The sequence below is a fragment of the Cebus imitator genome, unplaced genomic scaffold (assembly GCF_001604975.1).
Source record: "Cebus imitator isolate Cc_AM_T3 unplaced genomic scaffold, Cebus_imitator-1.0 Scaffold3, whole genome shotgun sequence".
Classification (NCBI taxonomy): domain Eukaryota; kingdom Metazoa; phylum Chordata; class Mammalia; order Primates; family Cebidae; genus Cebus; species Cebus imitator.
This window is the reverse complement of record NW_016107318.1, coordinates 11645087-11658465: the sequence shown is the minus strand read 5'-3', so window position 1 is coordinate 11658465 and position 13379 is coordinate 11645087. Positions and strand designations below refer to the sequence as shown.

Genomic DNA, 13379 nt, shown 5'->3' with positions numbered 1-13379 from the left:
AGTAGAGACGGGGTTTCACCATGTTGACCAGGATGGTCTCGATCTCTTGACCTTGTGATCCACCCGCCTCGGCCTCCCAAAGTGCTGGGATTACAGGCTTGAGCCACCGCGCCCGGCCTTCTATGAGATATTCTGTTGAATTCTGAGCAGGCTCAATGAACGGGTCAAGATGGAGACCAGAGGATAAAAATATAAAAAATGAAAATAGGCCAGGCACAGTGGCTCACACCTGTAATCCCAGCTCTTCGGGAGACCAAGGTGGGTGGATCATTTGAAGTCCAGAGTTCGAGACCAACCTGGCCAATGTGGTGAAACTCCACCTCTACTAAAAATACAAAAATTATCTGAGCTTGGTGGCGGGCACCTGTAGTCCCAGCTACTTAGGAGGCTGATGCAGAAGAATTGCTTGGACCTGGGAAGTGAGGTTGTAGTGATAGATCCTGCCACTGCACTCCAGCCTGGGTGACAGAGCGAAACGAGTCTCAAAAAAAAAAAAAGGCAAAGGAAAAGAAAAGAAAGCTAGTGGTAGGAAACTATAGCTTTAGGAACAAACCATCTCAATTATATCTTATGCTTGTAAACAAATTATACTGAGGTTTTGGCTAAAAACCTAGACTTTTTTTGTTCAACGATTTAAAGGAATGTTGGTAAGACAACATGCTCACCTCGTGATGTATTCGCTGATAAACTTTTTGTTCATTGTCTAATACTACGAAAGATTCAGAGGGCGCTGCATCCCCATTGAAAATGAAGCTTAGATCCCCTCGTTGGCACTTCATGTCAGTAAAGTCTATGAGAGTTGTGTCAAGCCTGTGAAAGATGGGTAGATGAGAAACTCTGACAAATATAATTTTGATAAAACTTCATTAATAATTAAATAAGTTTTATTCCTTCTAAACTCAAACCAAGATGCTAATACCACTTTGCAAAGTCAAATTTATAGATAAAAACTATATTCAAAATATTCTATTAAAAAAGACTATTTAAAGATATACTCCATTTTAACTATATTTCACTTTTCTGAATATACACATATATATATATACACACATACACTTCATTAACCAGAAAGAAAAAAAAATGTTCCCCCATATTTAGAGTATTTCCCTTTCTGTCCCCTTGTTTCCTACCATTTCCCTTACTTTAGCTACTCAATAAAAGTGAACAGAGAAGGACAGGAAAGGAACGCAGACCTGTCTGACATTCTGTCTCTTTAAGACCATGTCGCTAGCTCAGCAGAGTATTTAAGACCAGACAGCAATGGATGGACCACATTCTTGGAATTGAGATATACACCCATACTTTATGCCTAACCATTTGATACCAAATCTTGCTTTATCCTTCAACTTGATAAACCATTTAAGCTTCTACAAATTCTAGGCCTTTCTGTTTGACTTCTCAGATTCGGACTAGTATTCTCTTCCCCAGCCAACATCTCCACAGCATGGAAACCTTACGGATCATTCTGTATCAATACTCATGGGTTCACACATTTGTGTTTACTATGCTCTTTGATAACCTGGACCTGTCATGGTCTAGCCTAATGCACTGGTCTCAAACAATATTCCACAAAGCACTACTTGCTGAAATTAGGAAAAATACTGAAAATAAAAAGCTTACAAGTACACTGATGTGCTTCAATCTTGCACATGGCTTTATAAATCAGGATCACCCTAGCTAACTGGCTGCTCAAAATGCACAGTCCTAAGCCCAAGAAACTAGTTGGCCCAGCTGTCAAGTGATGCTGATCACATCTCCAGGGAGCTCCTTTAAGGCTCCTTGAAAGATTCACCCTGGCTACTGAATTTCTAATACAACTGTAAGAATTCATTACTCTGCAGGTTTTTCAGTTCTCATCACAAACATGGCAAAGCGAGTTTTTATTCTTGGTTTCCCTATAGAGGAAAAACGGAAATAAAACATGTCTCACATGCTGCATGAAAAGAATAACTGGGGTGGGGGCTGGGTGCAGTGGCTCAAGCCTGTAATCCCAGCACTTGGGGAGGTTGAGGTGGGCAGATCATGAGGTCAGGAGATCGAGACTATTCTGACCAACATGGTGAAACCCCGTCACTACTAAAATACAAAAAATTAGCTGGACATGGTGGCATACGCCTGTAGTCCCAGCTACTCGCAAGGCTGAGACATGGGAATCACCTGAACCCAGGAAGAGAAGGGTGCAGTGAGCCAAGATCGTGCAACTGCACTCCAGGCTGGCAACAGAGTGAGACTCTATCTCAGAAAAAAAAAAAAAAAAGAAAATAATAACTAGGGTTACATAGAATTTATCATCAAAATTAATAACATCTAAGAATGCAAATGACACTATTAATAATTCTGCCGGAAAAACGGGGTGAGCAAGAGCAAGGAGAGAAATATGGTTGCCTTATGTATAAGGTATCAAGAAGCCCTAAAAAACTAACTCATCAACTCTCACACAGTGAGGGGGCAGGGTGACCCTATCTGTTGTTTTATAGTTGAATTCCAGCTTTTATTCCACTTTTATTATAGAATTCAGCTATATTACTAATTAAGACCTGTCATTGCTTGAGCATGTGTCCTAAGAGAAAACAGTATTAAGGGGGCTCATCCCCTATCTCTATAAGATGTGGGCTCCTGATAATTCCAAAAAAGAACAGATCATTTTATATATAAGTATACTATTTGGGCTCCAAGCTTCAGTGATCAGGGAACATTATGTTCCACATAAAAGAAGAAATGGGCTAAAATAGTCTTCTGCCTCCATTCCCTGCTTGGTGAAAGTGGTAGTGGGTTGCCAGGAGTGGGGATGAAAAGGTGAGTAAAGAGATGCACAAAAGACAGAGAAAGAAAGACAAAGACAGACTGACATGGTGACTTTTGAGATTTTAGATCTAACAATATGTAAAATTAGTCAAAGAAGTTTCCCAGTCATATAAATTAATATAGCCTATTTTTATTTCATCTGTGTTTCAACAATTTACAACAAAAAGGGTAATACATTTTCTGTATATCCCTGATATATTAGATGACCTTTTAAGTGGCATCACACATGCCTCATAAATAATTATCACGATGGCATTTTAAAGTACTCACTAGTCCTTGGCTTTAAGCCTATGAACCTAAATATTTTTAATTTTTCCCTTGTAATTAGCCATGAAGAACAAGAAGTTCTTTATACAAATGTGAAGATTTGAATAGAAGCTATTTTTTAAGAAGAAAGCCTGAAAAAATGCCAACACTGAAAAAAAGAGCTAAAGACTTCCCTTAAGAGAAGAAAATCCACCACCACCACCCACCCCACAAAGGAAAAAAAAAGACAAGAAAACCCTGAAATAAGACTAAGTGTACAAATATACTTTCAATATGATTACAGATTACCTCTTAATTATTTATATTTATGGTCAAAATCTTTGCTAGTACTCTCACACTTTACTATTTCTACTAAAGTATTAGCTTCTCTTTGATACCAGAGAAGAGATTTCAAATGATTACATGGCTGCCATAAGATAAAAAGTATTCTCTTTGAACATATTTTAAAATTTAGCTTTATTGAAATGGTGTTAAAAAATTGTTTTATGACACTTAAAATAGGAAGTCTTGATTTAATGTTAAAAGATTTTTTTCCTTTAGATTCTTATCACCTAGGCAAAAAGCCTTTTGTCATACATCCTAAAAGGTATCCTCTCCATTAATCTAGTAAGCCTTGCTTGATGAGAGCTTTAGAACCTATCACATCTGTCCTTCATCTTCAGCTACCAGTAAGCCCCATGTTTAAGTATCTTATAGTAACTTCCCCTTAACCTACAACCTCTCTCACAATTTTTGTCCCCCAGGCTTTTACCCTCATGTTCTTGTTTTAACTTTTGTGTGTGTGTGACAGGATCTCACTCTGTCACCCAGGTTTAAGTATAGTGGCACGATCTTGGCTCACTGCAGCCTCAAGCTCCTGGGTTCAAGTTATCCTCTCATCTCAGTCTCCTGAGTAGCTGGGACTACAGGCATGTGCCACCATGCCCAGCTAATTTTTTGTATTTGTTGTAGAGACAAGATTTCATCATATTGCCAAGGTTGTGTTGTAATCTTATTGGTTTTCTTTCCTATAGTTATTATATAATGTGTACCATAACATTTACTTTAAAAAGTCATATAAAATGTGAAACAATTTTTTTCAAAGAGACTCCTTTTTGCCTAAACCTAGGACTCAAAAAGAACAAAAACTTTTTTTTTTTTTTTGACACAGGGTCTTACTCTGTTGCCCAGGCTAAAGTGCAGTGTCATGATTACGGCTCACTGCAGCCTCAACTTCCTTGGCTCAGGTGATTCTCCCACCTCAGCCTCCCAGGTAGCTGGGACTATAGGCACATGTCACCATGCCCAGCTAATTTTTAGTACTTTTTGGAAAGATAGGTTTTGCGATGTTGCCCTGGCTGGTCTCAAATTCCTGAACTCAAGTGATCTACCTGCCTCAGCCTCCCCGAGTGCTGGGATTACAGGCATGAGCCACCACACCCAGCCTAAAACTAACTTTTTAAAATATCACAGAGAAGACAATAGTGTCCTCCAAAATTGCCTACTATTTTTGGCAAGTACCTATGTTAAAAATGTCTAAATTAATGAAACCATAATAATTGCTAACAAAAGGCTGCTGAATTAATTCTACATCAAAAATCCTTTCTACTTAATTTTTCTTCTGTTTTTCTGTATTTTCCAAGTTTTCTATAATGACAATGTATTTAAGATACGGGAGCACTTTTCTCTTATTTTTATCTTTTTTTTTTTTTAATTTTTTAAAATAGAGACGGGGTTTCACTGCGTTAGCCAGGATGGTCTCTATCTCCTGACCTTGTGATCCGCCCATCTCGGTTTCCCAGAGTGTTGTGATTACAGGCGTGAGCCACCTTGCCTGGCGCAGGAGCACTTTTATAAGTAGAAACACCTGAAGAGTTTTTTTTAAAAAAAAAAACAACAAAAAAAAACAGGCTAGGTGTGATGGCTTACACTTGTAATCCCAGCACTTTGGGAGGCCAAGGTGGAAGAATCACTCGAACCTGGATGTTCGAGACCAGCCTGGTCAGTAGAGTAAGACCCCATTTCTATTATTTAAAACACACACACACACACACACACACACACACACACACACACACACACAGAGAAACATCTACCTTAACCAAATTCTATTGCTTAAGGATAATTATACCAGAATTTAAAAGTTATTACTTCACTAATTTAAAATACTAAATAAATTTCTCAGAAATAGTTGATTTTTTAAAAATTCTGCTTCATGTCATGGCGAGAAGAACAATGAACAAGGAGTCAGAAGTTCTGGTTCAGCCATTAATTTGTAAAATGCTCTTGTCAAAAAATCACTGAACTTCTCTGAGCTTTCTCATCTCTCAATGAAGAGTTTATATGAGATAATTCTTCATGTTATTTCTAGTTCTAGACCCTTAAACATTCAAATTAATATTCTGAAGATATATAGACACATACATACACAAAATTATATACATACATGTATACTATTTATAAATATACCAATATATACATATATATAAATTGGCATATTAACTAGCATTATATATAGTTTATAAGTAGATAATTTATAAATATGGCTATATTATTATGAAGCAAAAGATATAAAGAAATATAAAAGTAAAATTCTCATATAAGTTAAATAGATGTATTTTCCCTCAGATCCAAACATCAATCTTAGTTATAAAAGGAACAGAATAGAAGGAAATTAAAATTATCCTCAAAGTATTCACTGGAATGGATAGATGAATGAATGAACAGATGAATGGATGCACAGATGAGTAAACAGGGGAGGGAAAGATATGAAAGATCCGAAAGAAAAAGGCAAGAATTGGATCTTCCTTATGTGTCCCTTATTCCTTAATAAATCCAGGATCAGGAAGGTAACCACTGTAAATCTTAAGATTATGCCAAGATCCTCACTGTTTGCTTCTAGATAGTCTGTAGTTGAATAAGAACAGTATCTTTGCCTTTAGTCAAGATTTTATGTCTTTTCCACTTTGAGTTTGTTCTCTAAGTAATTAAAAAAAAAATTCTGTGTCTTTGGTTTCTTATCTGCATGTCTCAAGTGAGATAAAATATTGTGAATCTGTTACAGCATTTTAAAGTCATAAAACACATGTAAGTTATGATTACAGGGAAAAAAAACCTTCCTCTAAATCTCCACTTTCTTTCACTGAGAAAAAAAATCAAATCACCTTACCTGATATTGATACCTTGTTTGTATATTTTACATGCATCGGAAGGCAGAATTCGGGAAAGTAAAGGCACTGTATTTTTAAAAACAAAAGGTAAAAAATAACTACCTAAATTTTGAGATATTCACAAACTTTTAAATTAAAAGAGTAATGTGACACATTATTAATTTATCAAATTATAATAATTTCCTCTCAAATAGTATTTTTTCATGTAAAATTATAAAAAGCAATTTTGAGCAACTTCAAATATCTACTGTTTAATTGTAATTTCTGTATAGTTTATTATACTCCCATCCCACCCACAAACAAGGGTAGCAGAGCCAATAATAATGCCACTAGGGTACAAACTGCATATTATAGATGAGAAAACAATATCCTATGGTAACTAAACCCTCCTGAATGGGTAACCAGATAGACCTGAACCTTATCTAATTTTTAAAATATAATTTGGAAAAATTGCAGGAGAGACATTTTTGAAGTGAGACAGTTAAATTTGAGTTTGAATCCTAAATATGTGCCTTGGTTACTTAGACTCAATATACCCGAGTTTCAAAATCTGTAAAATGGGACTCATAGTATTTATCTACAGATTTCTACATTCCAATGTTGCTATCTATAGCTAATATACATGCCACAAGCCATATTCTGATAGTTTTTTATTATTTATTATCTATTTGAGGGAGATAGGAGTTATTCTATGGATAAATAAAGCTGCATAACAGGCTATAAGAAACTACTATGTACAAAGAAATGAAAAAAATGTGAAGCTCAAAATGTGTCTTAATTTCAATATATCTTGAAACTAAGACATATCACAGGTACATGTGTACATAAGTGTGTGGGTGTCTGTGTGTGTGTAAGATACAGTAGGTATATCTTTAAAAATTGAGTGTTTTTAGAATCAGCGATAAGTTAACCTGAATTAGAAACAAAGATTGTAGAGAAAATTGAAGGCTAATTTCTTAGTTAACTTTTTCAAAGCATCAACATTTTCTAATTAACATTAAAAATAAATACTTAATGCAGGCCCAATAAGGTGGCACACACCTGAAACCCCAGCACTTTGAGATAAAGTGCCAAAGCAGATAAATCGCCTGAGCCCAGGAGTTCAAGACCAGCCTGGGCAACATGGCAAAACTTCATCTCTATCAAACATCCAAAATTAGCCAGTCTCATAACCCAGTCTCTAAATAAATAAATAAATAGAATTTTAAAATAAAATGTAAAAAAATTTTAAGTGCTGTGAAAAAAAAAAGTACCTAATGCTTCATGACTCCTTTAGATCCTTAGAAACCATTTTAATCCAAAATGACTTCCAGCACTGAAGACAGTTTCCCAAGTTTTTGTGCAAAAATAAGAAAAGTTCACTGTCCAGAGAGAATATCAACTAATTGTTGCCCTAGAGAAAGAATATAAGAAATCTTCTGATAAAATTTTTTCTTTCTCAGCTGGGCACGGTTTGGCTATAACTGTAGCCATTTGGGAGGCCAAGGCAGGAGGACTGCTTGAGCCCAGGAGTTTAAGGCCAGGCTGGGCAACATAGTAAGACCCTGTCCCTACAAAAATAAAAACGGAAAAATTAGGTGTGGTAGCGGGTACTTGTAGTCCTAGCTACTCAGGAGACTGATGCAAAAGGATCACTTGAGGCCAGGAGTTGGAGGCTGAGGTGGGCTATGATCATGCCACTGCACTCCAGCCTAGGTGACACAGCAAAATCCTATCTTTTGAAAAACAAACAAACAAAAAAACAAAACAAAAAAAAACTTTTTTGAAACAAAAATTGAGAAGAGCAATAACAGTGTAATTCTATAAATGATCAAAGCTCTTCTTTCATGCTCATTAACCGGGATCCATCCTTAAGTATTTGGTGTAGCATGAACCAAAGATGATTAGAAGTAGATAGCACTACAACTTAGGTTAATTTAACTTCATTACATCTCATTACTTATTTACTTTGGTCTCACTATATTGGCCAGGTTCTGTATTAATCAGGTTGGTCTTGAACTCCTGGCCTCAAGCAATCCTCCCACCTCAGCCTCCCAAAGTGCTAGGATTATAGGCACAAGCCACCACAGCCATACCCAGCCAAGTTTATTACATCCTTTTAAGTAATTATAATAACCTACAAAAACAGAATTTAATATCATACACCAAAACTTGTATTAAAAATCAGGAGAGAAGGAAGATGGGAAGGCAGAGAGAAAACAAATTGGGGATTGAGAGAAAAACTTAAGAAAAAAAAGAAAAGAAAAATTATTGAGCAAAAAAGATTTCTGATAGATTTTAATGCATTCCAAAACACAGCAATTTATATTTTTCCAATTCTAAAATAACTTTTATTCTACCCCATGTAAATTAAACAACCAACCTATTTCCTAAGTTACCTCAATATAATTTAAGTTTAGCACAGTATTTCAAGAGTAGCATAATTCACTAAACAGATAATGAAGAGTTTTTAAATTTAAATTTTCATTTTGCTACCACTTACTCCCCAATTTTCTTTCTTTCTTTTCTTTTTCTTTTTTTTTTTTTGAGACAGAGTCTCACTCCATCACCCAGGCTGGAGAGCAGTCACGCAGTCTTGGCTCACTGCAAACTCTGGCCCTCGGGTTCAAGCAATTCTCCTGCCTCAGCCTCCTGAGTAGCTGGGATTACACAAGCCTTCCATCACGCCTACCTAAGTTTTGTATTTTTAGTAGAGATGGGGTTTCGCCATGTTGGCCAGGTTGATCTTGAACTCCTGACCTAGGTGATCCGCCCGCCTCAGCCTCCCAAAGTGCTGGGATTACAGGCGTGAGCCACCATGCCCAGCCTACTCCCCAATTTTCAGATGAATTTCTCAGCCTAATGTTTTCCATCTGTAATACACAGTCTCAAATACAGGATGGATTGATTCTGTAGGTAACAATAAATAAAAATAGAACATTAGTTTATTTATTTATTTTTTTTAAATCTCACTGGACTAGAAAATTAGCTTTTTAGTTAAAATGTGCTATATGCATAATGCTAAATTTAAAGTAGTGATCATATTATAAAATTATTTGACACTTTATAATATACAAATTATATAAAATAATTTCAAAAAAATTATTTTATTTCATACACACCAAAAAAATTTGCAACAGTTGGGGTAGTTACTATTATCCTCATTTTTAAAATGAAGAAACAAGCTCAGAAAGAATATAAAATATGTGATTTGCCATGTCAAATACTTAGGGTCAAGTACTTCTGATTCCAATTCAAAGTTTTTCTATATCTACACACCCAGCTGGAATATATCAGTTACATTCAGAATTGTTACTAAGTCTGTGGCTCTTTTCTCTGAAGTCTGAATATAACTAATAGCATAAAAAAGAGTGCACTCTACTATCTCAAAAGTAAACTCACCCTGATTTCAATATTTCTTGGCTTCCCCTTATTTCTGGCTTGCCTTTTTAAAAAATATTATGTGTTTTGATAAGGGAAAGAAATATGTCAAAACTTTAAAAAAAAGTTTGATCATAAAATCTAATAAAAGATCTAGGCTATCTATAAGCCAATAGGTTTTGTTTTAAAATTACACATGACATCTAATCCTCAAGTACTAAGGGTTGTTACTTTAAATCAATAAAATTCTTTATTAGCATGAAACAGATGTGCTGACTTTCTGCATCAAAGCCAAGTTCTCAAAGAAGGAATACTTTGGAGAACTGTCTCAGTGGTTACTTCAGGAACTCTATTATGCAACATTTATAATGTATTGTTTATAAATATAAATACACAATTTTAGAAGTGATTGTGTATATTTATATCTTTTAGTTTAATTAAAATATCACTTTTTAAATATTTTATAATATTTTGTTCAGCAACATACATTGACTATTTTAGAATTCAAATCACTAATGATTACTAAGAGAATCAGTTAAAGAGCCCAGGTACTCAAGGGAAAACCCGCTTTAGGATCACAAAGAAGATTGGGGTCTCTACAAGTGGGGAAAAATGGGGTAAAAAAGATAGTATTCAGGCTTTAGACCAATCTGACTTGGAATTCCGCAAGGCTACTATAAACCTGTTTTTCTATGTGTTCTAGGACACCAGCCAGAACTACTGAATGATATATAAGGCACATAAGCAAGATGGGACTATCAGGGTAACAAGACTGCATAATCTTTCATAGAGCCGAAACTAGCCTGATGAGCTAGAGTTATAACAATGTGAGAAAAAACTGATTAAATTTAGAATTTTAAACTCTCTATGCAAGGATTAAACACACTAGAAAAACCTTAATCACCCATGTCATAAAGTACTATAGCAGCTATTAAAATTAATGAAGTACTTTGACATGAAATATGGTAAGATGCCTACAATGGGTTGAATATGGCTGGGCGTGGTAACTCATGCCTGTAATTTTGGCACTTTGGGAGGTTGAGATGGGTGGATCACCAGAGGTCAGGGGTTCGAGACCAGCCTGGCCAACATGGTGAAATGTGGTCTCTACTAAAAATATAAAAAATTAGTCAGGTGTGGTGTCACGCATGTAGTCCCAGCTACTTGGAAGGCTGAGGTGGGAGATCCCTTGAACTCGGGAGGTGGAGTTTGCAGTCAGCTGAGATCGAGTGACTGCACTCCAGCCTGAGTGATAGAGTGAGACTCCCTCTCAATAAATTTATAAATATGTCCACTTGCATAATGATATAATAGTGTGATCCTATCGGAGAAAAAAACCTAATTCTGAGTGGTTGTGTGTACAGAGATATATATGCAAATACTTTAGTAAGCGCTGAAAAGCATTTGAAAGTATTCATATGAATTAACAGTGGTTACTTCTGGGAAATGGTAATAGGGAAACATAAAAATATCTGATAATTTGCTATAATGTTCAAAACTTTTACAGTGAATATTCTATTAAGAATAGATTAAAATCTTAGTAAATTCTGAAAATAACTTTAGTATTAAATTATAAATTGCTGGACACAGTGGTTCACGCCTGTAATCCCAGCACTTTGGGAGGCTGAGGCGGGCAAATCACCTGAGGTCAGGAGCTCGAGACCAGCCTGACCAACGTGGAAAAACTCTGTCTCTACTAAAAATACAAAATTAGCTGGGCATGGTGGCACATGCCTATAATCCCAGCTACTTGGGAGGCTGAAGCAGGAGAATCACTTGAACCTCCGAGGCAGAGGTTGCAGTGAGCCAAGATCACGCCATTGCACGCCACCATGGGCAACAAGAGTGAAACTCCATCTCAAAAAAAAAAAAAAAAATTATACGTTGTATTAGTCAAAGCTAACTAAAAAGCATAATATAATTTTAAGAAATGTATACATGTTATAAAATCAGTGTTTAAAATTTACATAAGCTGTAATTTATATAAAGTCTGAGTTGTATCTAAAAGCTCCAAATAAAGAAGGCAGTTTATCAAAAATATAGTTTGTAGAAAATTGTTACTTGTTGAAAAGAGACCAGATTCTTCTCAAGACAGTAGAAAACTACTACTTTTTCATATGGTCGAGAGAAATAAGTGTTAATGGGCTTCAGATTCATCGCTGCATTTATTTTTTCAGAAGAAATCATTAGATGTAAAGGAATTAGAAGAAATAGCAAGTATGACTGTTAATTAAAGTTTAAATCTGGTAACTTCCTAGGCATTTTACTGCTATATGGTATATTGTATAACCTATTTTCTTACTGATGAGTTGAAACTGAATTTGCAAACCCAAGTGTATTGTGAGAATATCATAACTTCTTAAAGGTTAACAAATGTCAGGTGTAATGTTATAAATTAACTTGCATTTATTGACCCACCATAGACCAGGACTAAAACTGAAATTTCTATTACCTTTTTTTTTTTTTTTTTCCAGACAGAGTCTTGCTCTGGAAATCCCACTACAAATTGCCTGGGAAGAGCAGTAGCACCACTGGATGGGGCTAAGTACTGTAAGTAATTTCCATTTCACAGTCCAGAATTTGTTTTTAAATGTATAGAGAAAACCATAGAGGCACAGAATATAGAACTGAAAAGAAACAGATTTGCTAGTTCAAAATTCCTATTCTACTGACTGAATTATTTGTCCAAAGTCCCTCATTTGGTATAATACACATATGTGCCTGGGCGACAGAGTGAGTGAGACTCTGCCTCAAAAAAAAAAAAAAAAAGAAAAAAAAGAAAAAGAAAAAAATTTTAATTTAGATGCTTTTAAAAAAACACACATAAGCTCATTATGTCCAAATCTTATAGATTATATTTTTAAAAAATCTTTAAAAACAATAAAACGACTGCAAAAAATCTAGGGCAAAATTAGGATCTTTCATAAGTCATGAACCAGTGTTCAACCAAATAGTATATAAAGAAAGTGGTTATAAAGTATGCCACGGGCAAAATAATTGAAAGACAACAAAATATTAATAAACAAAAAATGTTAACTAAATTCTCCACATTCAGAGATCAAAGTACTAGATTTCAAATATCCTTAAATTCAGTAGTCCAATAATCTTATAATTATTTTCTTTTCTAAAAATTCCTTGCATTCTATTATTAAATTTTAAATGCTTTTTGTAAAACAAAATTTTTAAAAGTAAAAATACCATTTTCAACCTTAAAATTGGGCTGGTCATGGTGGCTCATGCCTGTAATCCCAGCACTTTGGGAGGAAGAGGCAGGTGGATCACCTGAGGTTGGGAGTTAGAGACCAGCCTGACCAACATGGAGAAGCCCCATCTCTACTAAAAATACAAAATTATCAGGGCATGGTGGTGCATTTCTGTAATCCCAGCTATTTGGAAGCCTGAGGCAGGAGAATCGCTTGAACCCAGGAGGTGGAGGTTGAAGTGAGCCGAGATCGAGCCATTGTACACCAGCCTGGGCAACAGAAGCAAAACTCCATCTCAAAGGGAAAAAAAAATTGGCCAGACTCACTTCTGTAATCCCAGTACTTTGGGAGGCCGAGGTAGAAGGATTCCTTGAGCCCAGGCGTTTTAGACCAGCCTAGAAAACGAAGTGAGATTCCATCTCTACAAAAAATAAAAATAATTAGCCAGGTGTGATAGCATGTGCCTGTAGTCCTAGCTACTCAGAAGGCTGATTGGGGAGGACTACTTGAGCTCAGGAGTCTGAGTCTGTAGTAAGCTATGATCATACCACTGCACTCCAGCCTGGGCAACAGTGAGAACTTCTCTTCAAAAAAA

General features: G+C 35.7%; 1 protein-coding gene across 1 annotated transcript in view; it reads right to left on the bottom strand.

The window, feature by feature from the left end:
- The window catches only part of ANKRD13C (ankyrin repeat domain 13C), a 101949-nt gene that overhangs the window by 45145 nt on the left and 43425 nt on the right, over positions 1 to 13379 (bottom strand). The window contains exons 5-8 of the mRNA XM_017531948.2: positions 13111 to 13153; positions 10821 to 10826; positions 6221 to 6287; positions 666 to 810 (exon numbers count right to left, since the gene is read on the bottom strand). Coding sequence (XP_017387437.1) covers positions 666 to 810; positions 6221 to 6287; positions 10821 to 10826; positions 13111 to 13153 — 261 coding nt within the window. The remainder of the gene's footprint in view (positions 1 to 665; positions 811 to 6220; positions 6288 to 10820; positions 10827 to 13110; positions 13154 to 13379) is intronic.